The 14,802-nt window shown below is 44.0% G+C and overlaps 2 protein-coding genes across 10 annotated transcripts in view; both read right to left on the bottom strand.

Annotated features, from left to right (window-relative positions):
- Positions 1–6,794, bottom strand: part of SRRT (serrate, RNA effector molecule) — a 124,313-nt gene extending 117,519 nt beyond the window's left edge. For all 9 annotated transcript variants that reach the window (XM_033924562.1, XM_033924555.1, XM_033924559.1 and 6 more), the window contains exon 1: positions 6,654–6,794. The gene's annotated coding sequence lies outside the window, so the exon portion shown is untranslated. The remainder of the gene's footprint in view (positions 1–6,653) is intronic.
- Positions 6,795–9,330: 2,536 nt separating this feature from the next.
- On the bottom strand, positions 9,331–13,856 carry LOC117349858 (stress-associated endoplasmic reticulum protein 2-like). The gene is made up of 3 exons (XM_033923491.1): positions 13,714–13,856; positions 12,043–12,115; positions 9,331–11,196 (listed from the first exon to the last, which is right to left on the bottom strand). The coding sequence occupies exons 1-3, from the start codon at positions 13,795–13,797 to the stop codon at positions 11,156–11,158; spliced, it is 198 nt and encodes a 65-aa protein (XP_033779382.1). The 5' UTR covers positions 13,798–13,856; the 3' UTR covers positions 9,331–11,155.
- Between the last annotated feature and the right edge of the window lie 946 nt (positions 13,857–14,802).

The following is a 14,802-nucleotide window of genomic DNA, read 5'->3' on the forward strand; positions in this document are numbered from 1 at the left end:
GTAGTACATGAAAATTTATCTCATGCATATTCACTGTGGATATGCTGAAAACCTGGCTGAGGATGCAACTGCTCCATGCATTTGTTCAACAGTTAACTCATTTCTTTAAATGTGAAATGCATAACAAACCATTCATACTGTTAGTAGGGTAAACTAAGGGCTCCTTTTACGAAGGTGCACTAGCGTTTTTAGTGTGCGCTAGCCAAAAAACTACCCCCTGCTCAAGAGGAAGCGGTAATGGCTAGCATGAGCTATTCCGCACGTTAAGGCCCTAACGCACCTTCGTAAAAAGGAGCCCTAAATATAGTAAAGCAGATAATATAAGCCGGCCCGCAGTAGAAACTTCTATCGCCATTTAGTAAAAGGAGCCCATAATGTGTCAAAATGTAGTACAGTGATACCTTGGAATCCGAACTTAATCCGTTCCAGAACCCCGTTCGCGTTCCAAGACAATTTTTCCCATTTAAAATACATAATAGAAACTGGATTAATCAGTTCCTGGTTCCCACGAACTCAAATTTTACCAGTAAATACACTGGATTTTAAGGTAAGATATTAACAAATAATAATACAGTACAATATTTTCTTCACTACATAAAGGCCAAAATCACATGAGGTGATTTCACTACAGCTTCCGACAATGAACTGAACGACATATGGGTGGCCCGAGCGCTGGGGAAACGTACCCACAAACACGAACAACATGCAGGGCATTCAGATTCCAAAGCGGCATTCTGATTCCGGGGCACAATTACACACGAACAACGTGCAGGGCGTTCGGATTCCAAAACTTGCTCAAATTTTTCATTCGGATTTCAAGTTGTTTGCGTACTGGGGTGTTCGGATTCCAAAGTATTGCTGTATTTAAGAAGAGCCGTTCAATCTCACATTTTTTTTTTAAAAACTCAGGTTGCACTCTACTGGGCAAGATGTGAACTACAGCACAGCATAGTACTGACGTACAGATCCAAGATATAAGCCAGGATAGGCTGATAGATGAGGACACAATGCTAGTTTCCCTAAGAAAAGTTTTAAGGGAAAGGGATTGGGACTTGTATACCGCCTTTTTGTAATTTTACAACCACATTCAAAGCGGTTTACTTACAGGTACTTCAAGCATTTTCCCTCTCTGTCCTGTTGGGCTCAGTCTGCCTAATGCAGCTGAGGCAGTGGAGGATCACAAGGAATAGTGCAGGGCTTGAACCCACCTCAGGGTGCTGAGGCTGTAACCGTAGCCACTACGCTATGCTCTCCTCCAAAAACCTGTAACAAGCCTACTAATGCTCAGAGGGACTGTCTCTTCTGTGTTCTGATGTACAGCACTGCATTATGTCTAGTAGCGCTATAGAGTACGAGTAGAAGAAAATTTGCAACACAGCCCTTAATGGCATTTTACCAAGCTAAAAATTGGAACAAGCATACAGGGAATGGTTCTGGGTTTTTTCAATCCTTCTGCATGTGTGTTGTATACGTAGTTCTGTGGTCTCTATATACAGTATGTCTGACTTGAAAGAGAGAAGGAGACAACTTGAATGGTGCAGAAACAGTAAATAATAGAGAATGGACACGGTAACAAAATTCATCACTGTTCCCGTCCCTGCGGATAACCATCCCGTGTCATTCATTAGGGACACTCTCAACCTCAGTCTCTTTTTAAAGAATGGCATGGAGATGGTTTCCTGTGGGGATGGGAACGATGATGAATTTGTCACCTTATCATTCTCTATTAAATAACGATAAAGACCTTAATGGTCCATCCAGTCTGCCCAGCAGTCACACATTATCAATTCATGATTAAGCTAACAATGAATGTGGTATAAAATGCTAGATCACTGTCTTTCTTTGGCATTTCTGGATCATAGACCACAGAAGTACACCAAGCACTGTCCTTAGGCTGGCATGGGCTTCAACTGCAATTCACATTGTTGGAACCTATCCAAATCCACCTTGTCATTTAAGAGCATAAGAATTACCATACTGGAACAAATCAAAGGTCCATCAAGGTAAGTATCCTGTTTCCAACAGTGGCTAACCCAAATCTCAAGTATCTAGCTAGATCCTAAGAAGTAAACAGATTTTATGCTGCTTATCCAAGGAATAAGCAGTGGATTTTTCCCAAGCCATCTCAATAATGGCCTATGGACTTCTATGAAATTAACCAAACCTTTTTTTAAACCCTACTAAGCTGATTTCACCATATTCTCCAGCTACGAATCCCAGAGTTTAAATACACGTTGTGTGAAGAAAATTTTTTCCAACTTGTTTTAAGTCTACTAATATTTTTGGAAAGAGTAAAATGATTCACGTCTACCCTTTTCCACTCCTCAGCATTTTATACACCTCTAACATATCACCCCTGAGCCTTCTCTTTTCTTCAGCTTGGAGCACTAGCCGCTTTAGCCTTTATCATTTTGTTTTGCCTCTCTCTATACCTTTTCTAATTCTACTATATGTTTTTTTGAGATATAGTGACCAGAATTGCACACAGTATTTGAGGTGCGGCTGTACCATATGGCGATACAAAAGCATTATAACATTTTCATCTTTGCTTTCCATTCCTTTCCTGATAATTCATAAAATTCCACTTGTTTTCTTAGCTGGTGCTGCACATTGAGCTGAGGTTTCAACGTATCCTCAACAATGACACCTAGATCCTTTTCCTAGGCAATGACTCCTAACGTGAACTCTGCATCACGTAGCTATAGTTCAGATTCCTTCCCACATGCATTACATTTCACTCCCATATTAAACGTCATCTGCTATTTTGATACCCAATCTCCCAAGGTCCTCTTGCAATTTAACAACTTTGAACAACTTTGTGTCATCAGCAAATCTGATTATCTCATTAATTATTCCCATCTCTCGATCACTGATAAATAAGTTAAAAAGCAGCAGTCAGAGGTACAGACCCCTGGGGAACCCCACTAAAAATCCTCTCAGATTAGGTTATCATCACTTTATAATTCTTCTTTGATAGTCCCCTTCTGGGTAGAGGCTAACTGATTTTTAACACTTTCAAAGGAGGAAAAAGCCTCAGATCCCTGTATGCCACCAGAACTTAACTTGCAAGTAATACTGGAAAAGGAAACCACCTCATCAGCTAAAAACCTCCTTGTTTGAGTGTTCTCCATGCATACCCGTTTATTATATTGTCAAATATATTTTATTGAGCTCCTCAAAGAAAAGGAGAAAATCACAGAATACAGCAGAAAACAAGCTTACAATTTGGTAGATAGAACCCCAACACAACACCACCCCTCTCGCCTTCCCAACTGCCCAAACCCACCCCCTCCCAGTCCTCCTCCAAACTACATACCACAATGCGAACCGCAGGAAAGGGCATATACATAGTCTCATATGTAGTCAAAGAACACAATAAGGTGCATAGAACCACATATCAACAGTTCAATATGTGGTTATGAGCTAGGGGAGTCATAGTGTTCCAGAAGGGCTCTCAAGTGTGTTGAAAAGAGCGCTTCTGTAGAGAGGAAATATCCAGCACATTTCGGCGTTCCCACATCAACACCGCCATAGGGAATAGTCAGGAGCCTCCACCTCCAGCCATTTGAGCAGAATGCATTTCAGAGCAACGAGGACCGTCCACTTGAGGAAAGTAGCAGCCCCCTTTCTGCAGGGAAAATAGTGTAGAGGAGCACCAAATAAAGATAGTGGAGAACGTTGTATAGTAACATCCCAGAGGCGCTCCACAAAAAGAAATAAAGACTCCCAGAAGGAATGAATAGCAGGACAGGTCCAAAACATATGTCCCAAATCAGCTTCAGGTGCCTGACAGCGAAGGCAGGCAGCCGACGCTCGGAACCCAGAGAGATAAGCCCTCTTAGGAGAAATGTACAAGCGTACGATCAACTTGTAATGTTGTTCCCAAAAAGTGGTATATTAACGAAGGACAACAACTTTCTGACAGCTTTTTAATATCACATCGTCAGGCAATTCAACATTGAGATCATGAGCCCATGCATCTCGCAATCTAGTAAGGTCAAGCAGAAGGGACTCATCCTTCAGGTGGCGATGGTGGAATATGAGAGGTACAGGGAGCTGAGATCCAATGGTGAATGCCGTGGACAACAGCTCCTGGTAAAAAGCTGTTAAATGGCAAGAGGGTAGGGAATTAATCTAATAGGATATCCTATCCCATGACTTTCCAATTTCCTCAGAAGTTTTTCATGAGGTACTTTGTCAAACACACACTGTAAAAGTTTGTCCAGCACTATCAAGTTCCAATTAATGAAATTTATGTCACCTACACCAGCTTGCCATATAGAGCACTGGTTCCCAACCCTGTCCTGGAGGACCACCAGGCCAATCAGGTTTTCAGGATAGTCCTAATGAATATGCATGGAGCAGATTATATGCAAATCTCTCTCATGCATATTCATTAGGGCTAGCCTGAAAACCCGATTGGCCTAGTGGTCCTCCAGAACAGGGTTGAGAACCACTGATATAGAGGACACAGACAGTACAAGTCTGCCCAGCACTGGTCTTAGTTCTTCACAGCCAAAGTTGCCATCTAAGCACCATTGAGCACATCAAAACACACACATACAGCCACTTGAGTTTTGATTTCATACCATCCGTTTTGTTAGAGATCCTGTGTGCTCATCCTACACCTTTTTGAAAATCACCATCTGCCTTGGGAAGGGGTATGGTAAGCATCGACCATCCTCTCAGGCAGCTCAATGCTCTACCCACTAAGAAGTCACTTCATGAAGGGAGTGGGGCAGTATTAGAAACATTTTCAACAAAACTTACCTAGATAATTAAATAGTCACCTGGGTAAATTCTGCAGCCTAAAAAAAAAAAAATTTCCTCCCTATAGACATATTATTTTGCGATCTATATGTTTCCAACATATCCCAAAATCAGCAACAATGCCTATAGATTCTTTGCTATCCATTTAAAAAATCATCTTAAACTCTTGGAAAGACCTATCCAAAATTCGTTACATGCCCTGGTGCAGGGGTCTCAAAGTCTCTCCTTGAGGGCCGCAATCCAGTCGGGTTTTCAGGATTTCCCCAATGAATATGCATGAGATCTAAGTGCACGCACTGCTTTCAATGCATATTCATTGGGGAAATCCTGAAAACCCGACTGGATTCGGCCCTCTGGTATAGAGTGTTATGCCTCAGAGCTGTCAACTTTGACATCAACTGGAGATAATCCAGACAGAGGTTAGTAAATCGGGTCGGAGGGAAATCGGTTCGCAAAGGGGTCGCTAAGTGGTCGGAACTTGATTGGTGGGCTCGGTGAATCTTGCCCATAGAGAGGTTAAAAGGGATTAGAGCAGGGATCTCAAAGTCCCTCCTTGAGGGCCGCAATCCAGTCGGGTTTTCAGGATTTCCCCAATGAATATGCATGAGATCTAAGTGCACGCACTGCTTTCAATGCATATTCATTGGGGAAATCCTGAAAACCCGACTGGATTCGGCCCTCAAGGAGGGACTTTGGGGACCCCTGGTATAGAGTGTTATGCCTCAGAGCTGTCAACTTTGACATCAACTGGAGATAATCCAGACAGAGGTTAGTAAATCGAGTCGGAGGGAAATCGGTTCGCAAAGGGGTCGCTAAGTGGTCAGAACTTGATTGGTGGGCTCGGTGAATCTTGCCCATAGAGAGGTTAAAAGGGATTAGAGCAGGGATCTCAAAGTCCCTCCTTGAGGGCCGCAATCCAGTCGGGTTTTCAGGATTTCCCCAATGAATATGCATGAGATCTACGTGCATGCACTGCTTTCAATGCATATTCATTGGGGAAATCCTGAAAACCCGACTGGATTGCGGCCCTCAAGGAGGGACTTTTGAGATCCCTGCCCTGGTGGAATTTGGTTTGCTTAACATATTGATACTAAACTTATTTAACCCCAAAAATCCTTAAACAGTCCAATGGTCTATTTTACCTGCCTTTATTGATATAGATACTACAAAGAGGGGCCTTAGCCATATATCAAACCCTGCAGATGTATACCAAAATGGATAATGGGACGATAATCTATAAAACATGTAAAGTAATCAGATAATCAAAACTAACACCATTCAAAAAGAGCCACTATAGCATTTTTTATCGATATAGATCAGTGGTTCCCAACCCTGTCCTGGAGGACCACCAGGCCAATCGGGTTTTCAGGCTAGCCCTAATGAATATGCATGAGAGAGATTTGCATATAATGGACGTGACAGGCATGAAAATCTGCTCCATGCATATTCATTAGGGCTAGCCTGAAAACCCGATTGGCCTGGTGGTCCCCCAGGATAGGGTTGGGGGAACCACTGATATAGATGACATATCTACCACGCTGTCTTAGGTTTAAACTGTTCGTGTTAGCACTTTTGGGCTTTTTTTTTTTTTTCTTCATAACAAAACTTTATTATATCAATTTTGACATTTATATTGTTTTTGTGAAGAAAAAAATATATCTATTCTCTCGCTTAAAACACACACAAAAAAAAGAAAAATGTCCTCCTTATACCATGTACCTAACTGCACCCGTAGCTACGGATTTCTCCAGCCCAAATTTTTTGAAAGAACTCTCATTAATCTAGAACGAGACAAAGCCCTCGTGAAGTTCGCACCACAGCAAAGAAGGGCGGGAAAGGACAAAGACGCCCCCCCCCCCGGCCTTCCCTCCGTCACGCCTCACCTTTGACTTTCGCCTCAGTCACCGGCCCCGTCTTCCCTTTAACGTCACCCACGGCGGGAACCCGAGCCGCGCGCGCCGCGAACCGTGCGCATGCAAGGACCCGGAGGACCAGAAACCCCCGCGCGCGTACGACTACGCGTGCGCCGTCGCCCCCCCCCCCCCCCGGCGGGAAACAACAACTTTTAGTCTTCTACACCGCCAACAATCAAATGACTTCTAGGCGGTTTTACACAAGAAGAGAAACTGGGTCAATCAGCGAAGTACAAAGTATTGAGAAAAGGAAAGGGTCTGGTCGGCGCTTGTACGCATGCGCCTTGAGCCCCCCTCCCCGCCCAGTTCAACGATCCGTAACCTAAACGCGCGTGCGCGGCTTCGGCTATTGCTCAGGCTCGTCATCCATTTCCCCCCCGACGCTTGACGTCTCCGCCGCTTCAGTCGGCCATTTTTAGAGTGGCAAAATGCTATAAGGAAAAAAAAAAAAAGCCAGCGCTGTCTTCCGGTCCAAAGGGGATTAGCGTCTCGGCCATTTTGAGTGTGGCAAAACACTATGAAGAGCTGAGCTGTCTTGGCCCAGAGCTTCACATCCACACGCATCCCTAACTTGCTCTGGTTTACATTCAGCTATTATGTGTTGCAGTTTCACCTAGTCCCAACTAGATAACAGCACTGAATCACAAAGATGCAAATCCTGCTGTAGCTTTCTTTGTACTACTTTACTTTGGGGGGGGGGGGAGTTGCACCTTGTTTTGAGTTCCTGCTTTCGGGACTATAAATATGTGTTTCCAAAAATATTCAATAAATAATCACCTATTGTATTTGCATTTGGCTCTAATCTGAGGCTAATTGCAGAAAACAAAAATGTGTTATTTATATAGTGCTACCATGCACATGCAGCACTGTACAATCTAATTATGATAGACAAGAGAGAGGGGGGGCTAAGAGGTGGTAGGGGACTATTAATGGAATGACCTTTTGGGCCCTATAAGGATATGGAATTGGGAAGCTTTCTTTGCATGTGCTATAGACCTCATAATGCAGTTCAATATAATACTTGCCTTACTTATATCATGGTCAAGGGGTGGATCCCTGCATTGTTTTATTATTTAGTACACTATAAATCAAGGATCTTGGGACACCCAACATCCACCTTATATCAGGTCTCTAGTCTAGTGCATTTATTTTGCAACAAGCTAACTAGTGGCAGCTCTCCTCATTCTGGATTTTATTTACAGCTACTCTACTTCTCTATCCAAACCACCAATATTGAGCAAACTCTTGACTCTATCCAGTGAGTTTTGTTCCCCTAAGCATTTTGACAAGTTGATCCCTATGATTACAGTAACCAGATTTTACTCCCATAAAATTCAGACCCATAGCCCCACCCAGCCCTGGCCCGCTACACCCAAATCATACCCCTTTCCACCTCAGCCCTCTCAAGCTGTTCTCATCCTTGAGACCGCATCAGGAGGGCATCTGCACATGCCCCAAAATGACATCACACACATGCCCTCCTGACATGGTCCTGAGGTGGAAGCTTTTCAAAACATGGACTGTGTTTTGAAAAGCCACTCAGATATGTCCTCTAAAAAGAGGCCATGTCCAGGTAAATCCAGACATCTGGTAACCCTACCTGTGACTGAAGGAAGAACACAGCCCCCTTCCTGGACTTCTGATGGCTTATTCTTAGAAGGAAGTTGGGGGGGCGGGGAGCACAGCAGAGGCCAAAGCCCAGACTTACCTGATGTGGGTTTTGTAGTGTATCTGTGGGTGCTGGAAGGTTTGTGGGCCCCAATCCAGTCAAGTTTTCAGGATTCCCCCCAATGAATATGCATGAGACCTACTAATATTTGTATGCACTGCCTCCAATGTATGCAAATAAAGCTCATGCATATTCATTGTGGAGCTCCTGAAAACCAACTGACTTGCAGCCCTCAGGGACCCAAGCTTCTCACCACTGCCTTAGAAAATATGCAATTTTGCTATTGATTTATACAAGAAAACAGTTGATTTCTAATGCCTTGTTTCTTTGTATCATTGGCAGAGGCAGGTGGCTTTTAGTATTACTTGCCTTCTGTCTGTCTTAACACTGAAGCCACTGGGAGAGGTGGAGGGTAGATCTACTTAGGCAGGAACTGGATTTTTTCCTGCTACACTCTGCTTCTTTACCCAAGCTCACAGCAGAAAGGGGGAAGTGGATGGAAGAGGCACATGCTTGAATAACAAAGCATTTCTCAATAAACATAGTTGGAAATGCTGACCTCTATGCGGATACATCCAATGAAACATTTAAAGACAGGCTGGTGGGATAGACATCATTGGCACACATTAATCAGCAGTGTTGAGGCCCCATAGGGCCAGATATCTGATGGCTTTGCTCAAGCTCATTCAGCTCCAAAGTGGCTCCTACTGAAAAATTATGGAAGACCACTGGTCTAGGTGGCCTACAGAACAGCTGGAGTGGCAGCAAGAAGAAGGTGCACAATCATTTTGACAAGCCTGTTCATTAACATAACAAATTCACTTATATAACATAGTTAACATATACAAGCACAGTGTATTATAATCACATTCAGAACAATTTGTCAAAAACTGTTGTAGGTCTTTAGCATTGTTCTTAAGGAAAGATAGGAGTTGGAGTTTGTTATAAGGACAGAAAAGGGTTTATCCCATGATCCAGCTTGAAAAGATAAAATTCTAAAGAAAAATCTTTTGTACAAGGAACCTTTTACAGTAGGAAATGTAAATAATCTAAAATGCAGAGAAAAGCATTTTCTGTCAGTAAATTTAAAGTGATCAATAATCAGTATAAGGCCAAACAATGTCTTACAACAGGTATAACCTAACCTGAATAATACTCTTGCCTCAACTGGGAGCCAATGTAGCTTCCGACAGAATTTAGATACATGATCAAATTTTTGAAAGTTGAAAATCAACCGAATAGCCACGTTCTAAATGATCTGCAACCTTTTGATATTCTTTTTACTGGGGGTTAGATAAATGATGTTACAATAATCCAGGGAACTCAAAATCAGTGATTGCACCAGTAGTCTAAATGAGGAAGGATCAAAATATGCTCTAATCGATCGCAATTTCCATAACATAAGTTTTCTTAACTAGTGCATTAATTTGAGCATTGCGTTCAATATACATATGTTCAGAAACATATATATTAGATTCATTCTGTTAAAAAAAAAAAAGAACTTCCCCAACCATTCCTCTCCCACCACATAACACAACAGAGACTAAAGACAAAAATGGAACAAGGTGGGTTCCGGTTTTCAGGCTACCCACAATGAATATGCATGAGATAGAATTTGCAAAGAATAGAGGTAGTGAATACAATTGCATATTCACTGTGGACATGCCTGAAAACTTGACTGGCTAGGTGTATCCCAAGGAGTAGGTTGGAAAAACTTTGCTCTAGGTGCAGTGCAATACCAGAGAAATAAAAACAGAAATGTATTTCCTCCTCTATTGTACATCTGTAAATGGAAGAGCTGCACATTCTTTCTAAAGAGAGAGAGAAAAAAAAAAAGGGACTTCCACAAAGGGGAAAATAGGCAAAGCAGCAGAAAAATGTATTCCTCTAGCCAGGCCAGAAACTTAACACAAAGAAATAAGTGCCATCACCAGAATGTTACAATTGTCCTATATCTTAAATTTTATTTTACTAGTATATGTACACACTTTTTTAATGTTTTATGCATTACTTTGGCAACACAGAAATGAATAATCCACCACTCCCAGGTGTTTCTAGCCCTTCTGCCTCACTTTTATGACATGATTGTAAGTAAGTTCTGTTCCTGTTCTTTCCAGAATGCCCCTTTGACTAGAACAAATTCCAAAGACAAAGTTACTCAATGTTGAGCAGGTGCTGGCTTTGTCAACCAAGACTGGGATTAGAATTCTATGAAAGGCAAACTTACAAAATATGAGAGAGGTGGCTCACAGTTGTACTCCAGAGCAGGAAAGGGAAATGGCTGTGGATGGGTGAAATGGGGGATCAAGGGTGATGCAGCTTTGTAGGGAGGTGATCCATTATGAGGTAGTCAGCATGGTGGGGAGGAAGCTTGACAGAAATAAAGACTCCATCTTAATAGCATTTTAACAGAGAGACATTGCACAAGAAGGCACAGTTAAAAACTTGACAGTTTATGGTCCTGGTTGGGGGAAAATATATGTAGAAATTTAAAGGGATGAGACCCTCCCAGAGGCAAAGCACTGTAGTTCATCATCCTTCATAATTCTGAATTCATCTTCACAAGGAGTTCTGGTCTTTGGAAGAGGTAGATGGTCTTGCATGTGGGACAAAGAAACAAGACAGAAACAAAACGGAAAATAGTTTGTGCAGGGTTGTTTTTTTACGTGTGTATATTAGTGATTTGGATACGCCAGAAGACAGTCTTCAACGGTGAGGGAAAGGGGGGCAGGAAGAAAAAAAGTTGCAGAATTCCCTGAGGTGTGCTCCCCACATTGAAGGGCATGGGGAAGATGAGCTGGAGTTATCCACCCATCCGGATGCTCTGGATCAGCTGGAAGATTGCTGCAGAGGAAAAAAGAAGCAATTAAGACAAGAAGCATCTACCAATCCCACGGGCAGCTATAAAACATCCTTTCATTTTGTTCCAGTGCAATTTAATTTTTACTTTGTAAATTCAAAGGAAAATGGTAATCATAACAGAAGCCTAGAAACAATGTCTATATAAATTGTTTAAAGGACTTATGGTGCCTTGTAAGTCTTCACATCCTTGTACATTTTTCATATTCTGCTGTTTAAAAATTAAATTCAAAATGCATCAGAGTTGTGTCTTTTTCACTGATCTGCATGATGTACTATCTACTAGGGAATAACATGGGGACAAATTTTCCCATCCCCGAGGGATCTTGCTATCCCTGTCCTATCTGCACAAGCTCTGTCCCTATCCCATTTCTGCAAGCTCTGTCCTCATCTGCACAAGTCTTAAAACACTTTAAGATCATATGTGATCGAGGCTTGTGCAGTTAAGGCAGATTGCAGGAATGGGATAGGGTCAGAACTTGTGGGATGGGGATAATGAGATCCTATAGGGACTGGGACAAATTTATCCCCGTGTCATTCTCTTGTCTCTACCAGATGCCCCTGAATGTAACAGTACCTGCAGTGAGTACCCCAACCCGACATGCTGGCATCCATCATAAGAGTCATCTACTCTGATATCCAAAGCCTGCCCTGGCAGAGAGCCTCCCCCTGAAACTACCAGCTCAAGCAGCTGCAAGCTGGCTCCGTCCAGGGGAGCGTCACTTGAAGGAGATGCCGTTGTCACACCTCTCCTCAAGAAACCCTCACTAGACCTGTGTCCCTCCAACTATTGCCCCATCTGTTTTTCTTTCCCTCTGAAATCAGTCCTACCTGAACCACAGACCACAAAGACAAAAAGGGCCAATAGCCAGGGACCCACTGGGGCCTTTTCTTCTGGAGGGGCCTTCTGAAAGAGATAAGAGAGTGATAACAGATGGCTGCCTCCAAATTTCTATGGACCAAACACACTAATCTTTTAACCTGGAATTTTCTCTAAGCATTAGACTTGAGACAGGAAAAACCAAGCAATGAGAATGCAGAGCTAGGTGATCTGGAATACTGGTCTTGCCACATTTTTTTTTAAAAGTCACAGAAATCTCAGATCAACCTGCTTCCATCTATTTTTTCCATACTCTGCTTTCCTCCACCACCCCTTCCTTCAATGCCTCCTCTCCAACTTTCCATATATTTCTTGTGCAGGTTGGTAAAAACAGATGATGTGAAAACCAATCCATCCAAGTGTTTCTCAATTATAAGAGAGCAGTATTATGTTGGTTGATTATTTTATATAAGTTACCTTGTAGTCTTGTATGACAAGGCCATATATCAAACTGCAGTCTCTTCGGTTCTCCATGGTAATGTCTCCAATAACTTTTTTTTTTTTTTTTTAGCAAGGGTCCTCAAATCCAGTCTTCGAGATCCACAACCCAGCCTGGTTTTCAGGATTTCTCCAATGAATATGTACGAGATCTACATGAATGCACATTCTTCGTGGAACGACTGAAACTCAGGCTGGGTTGTGGACCTCGAGGACTGAATTTGAGGACCTCTGTTTTAGCACATAATGTGACAGAAATGAATCTCACCTCAACGCAAGGATTGTGAAATAAAGCATAATTTCTTTACATTATGAACTGCTACACAGCCTCCTCCTTAGCCTACCCCCCTCACTTCCCCAAGGATTGAATGACTTCTCCTTAGCCTAGCCTCACTCAACCCCCTCCTCAACGATAGAATCACTCCTCCTTAGCCTACCCCCCAACCCCTACTTTTCCACCTCGAATTCCCAAGGATGGATTCACTCCTCCTTAGCCTAGCTCCAACCGAACCCCCACCCAAATGATGGAATCACTTCTCTTTAGCCTAGCCTACCCCACCCCCTCGCTTCCCCAAAGATGGAATCACTCCTCCTTGCCAACCCCCCCCCCTCGCTTCCACAAGGATGAAATCACTCCTCCTTAGCTTAGCCTAGCCCAACCCAGCCCAGCCCAGCCTAGCCTACCCCCACTCCCACTCCCTCCCCAATGATTGAATCACTCCTCCTAAGCCTACCCCCAACCCCTACTTTTCCATCTCACTTCCCCAAGGATGGCATCACTCCTCCTTAGCCTAGATTAGCCTAGACTAGCCTACCCTACCCCCACCCCCTCCCCAATGATGGAATCACTACTCCTTAGCCTACCCCCAACCCCTACTTTTCCACCTCACTTTCCCAAGGATGGAATCACTCCTCCTTAACCTACCCCCACCCCCTTGCTTCCCCAAGGATGGCATCACTCCTCCTTAGCTTAGCTTAGCCTACCCCCTCCCCAATGATGGAATCACTCCTCCTTAACTATCCCCACCCCCTCGCTTCCCCAAGAATGGAATCACTCCTCCTTAACCTACACCCCCCCCCCCATTCAAATACACTCCTCCTCTGGCCGAGCTGCTTTCATTCACGTCTTCCCATCGCTCCCTTTCCTCCATAGCGCTCTGCCCACCAGCCACAACGCATCTCACCGCCGCCCGGTGCAGGCTCCCGCGCTGCGTGATGCTTTTGCTGTGCTTCTCATTCGCCACCTTCATGCGCTGCACGCCCGCCATCCTCCGGCCGCCCCTCCCCCCCTTTTCGCCCGCCCACTTCCGGCTTTAACCGCGCCGGAAACCTAGGCTGCGCCTGCGCACTTTCGGTGGCCAGCGTAGGACTCGGCACGCGACTGCAGAGAAGGCAGGCGCGCTGTATGTGACGTCATTCATTAACGTTCCCCCTTGGGGCGGCTCCCTCCATGTGACGCTAGCTGGGGCGGGGAGGAGGATTATGGGATATCTACTGGCTGTCTGCTTCTTAAGGAAATAGATGCCACTGCCTATCCCTCTCAAACATGACACTGGTTAGGGCAGGGGTGTCAAAGTCCCTCCTTGAGGGCAGCAATCCAGTCGGGTTTTCAGGATTTCCCCAATGAATATGCATGAGATCTATGTGCATGCACTGCTTTCAATGCATATTCATTGGGGAAATCCTGAAAACCCGACTGGATTCCGACCCTCGAGGACCGGAGTTGCCAACCCCTGGGTTACACACTTCAAGCAGGGGTCCCCAAAGTCCCTCCTTGAGAGCCGAATCCAGTCGGGTTTTCAGGATTTCCTGCATATCTATGTACATGCACTGCTTTCAATGCATATTCATTGGGGAAATCCTGAAAACCCGACTGGATTGCAGCCCTCAAGGAGGGACTTTGAGATCCCTGGAGTTAGGGGGTATATATACCAGTATGGAACTGGAAAAATCCACCTTAGAAATAGACCTAAGTACCCTGTGGCTGGTTATGTACACAGGAGGCAGGCCAGAAGGACACCATCAGGTAAGGGTTACCATATTTGTGAAACCAAAAAAGAGGACACAAAGCATCATCCCTGTCCCTTGCCCCTCTCCTTACATCCCCTAGGCCAGGGGTAGGCAATTCCAGTCCTCGAGAGCCGGAGCCAGGTCAGGTTTTCAGGATATCCACAATTAATATGTATGAGATGGATTTGCATGTACTGCCTCCTTGAGATGCAAATCTATCTCATGCATATTTATTGTGGATATCCTGAAAACCTGACCTGGCT

This window comes from Geotrypetes seraphini, chromosome 16, assembly GCF_902459505.1.
Source record: "Geotrypetes seraphini chromosome 16, aGeoSer1.1, whole genome shotgun sequence".
In the NCBI taxonomy this organism is placed as follows: domain Eukaryota; kingdom Metazoa; phylum Chordata; class Amphibia; order Gymnophiona; family Dermophiidae; genus Geotrypetes; species Geotrypetes seraphini.

Coding starts and splice junctions, on each gene's coding strand:
- LOC117349858 (XM_033923491.1), bottom strand. CDS start 13,797: ATGGCGGGCGTGCAGCGCATGAAGGTGGCGAATGAGAAGCACAGCAAA. Junction 12,116..13,713: donor GGAGCCTGCACCGGGCGGCG/GTGAGATGCGTT, acceptor CTCTTTCAGAAG/GCCCCTCCAGAAGAAAAGGC. Junction 11,197..12,042: donor CTTTGTGGTCTGTGGTTCAG/GTAGGACTGATT, acceptor TTTCCTCTGCAG/CAATCTTCCAGCTGATCCAG.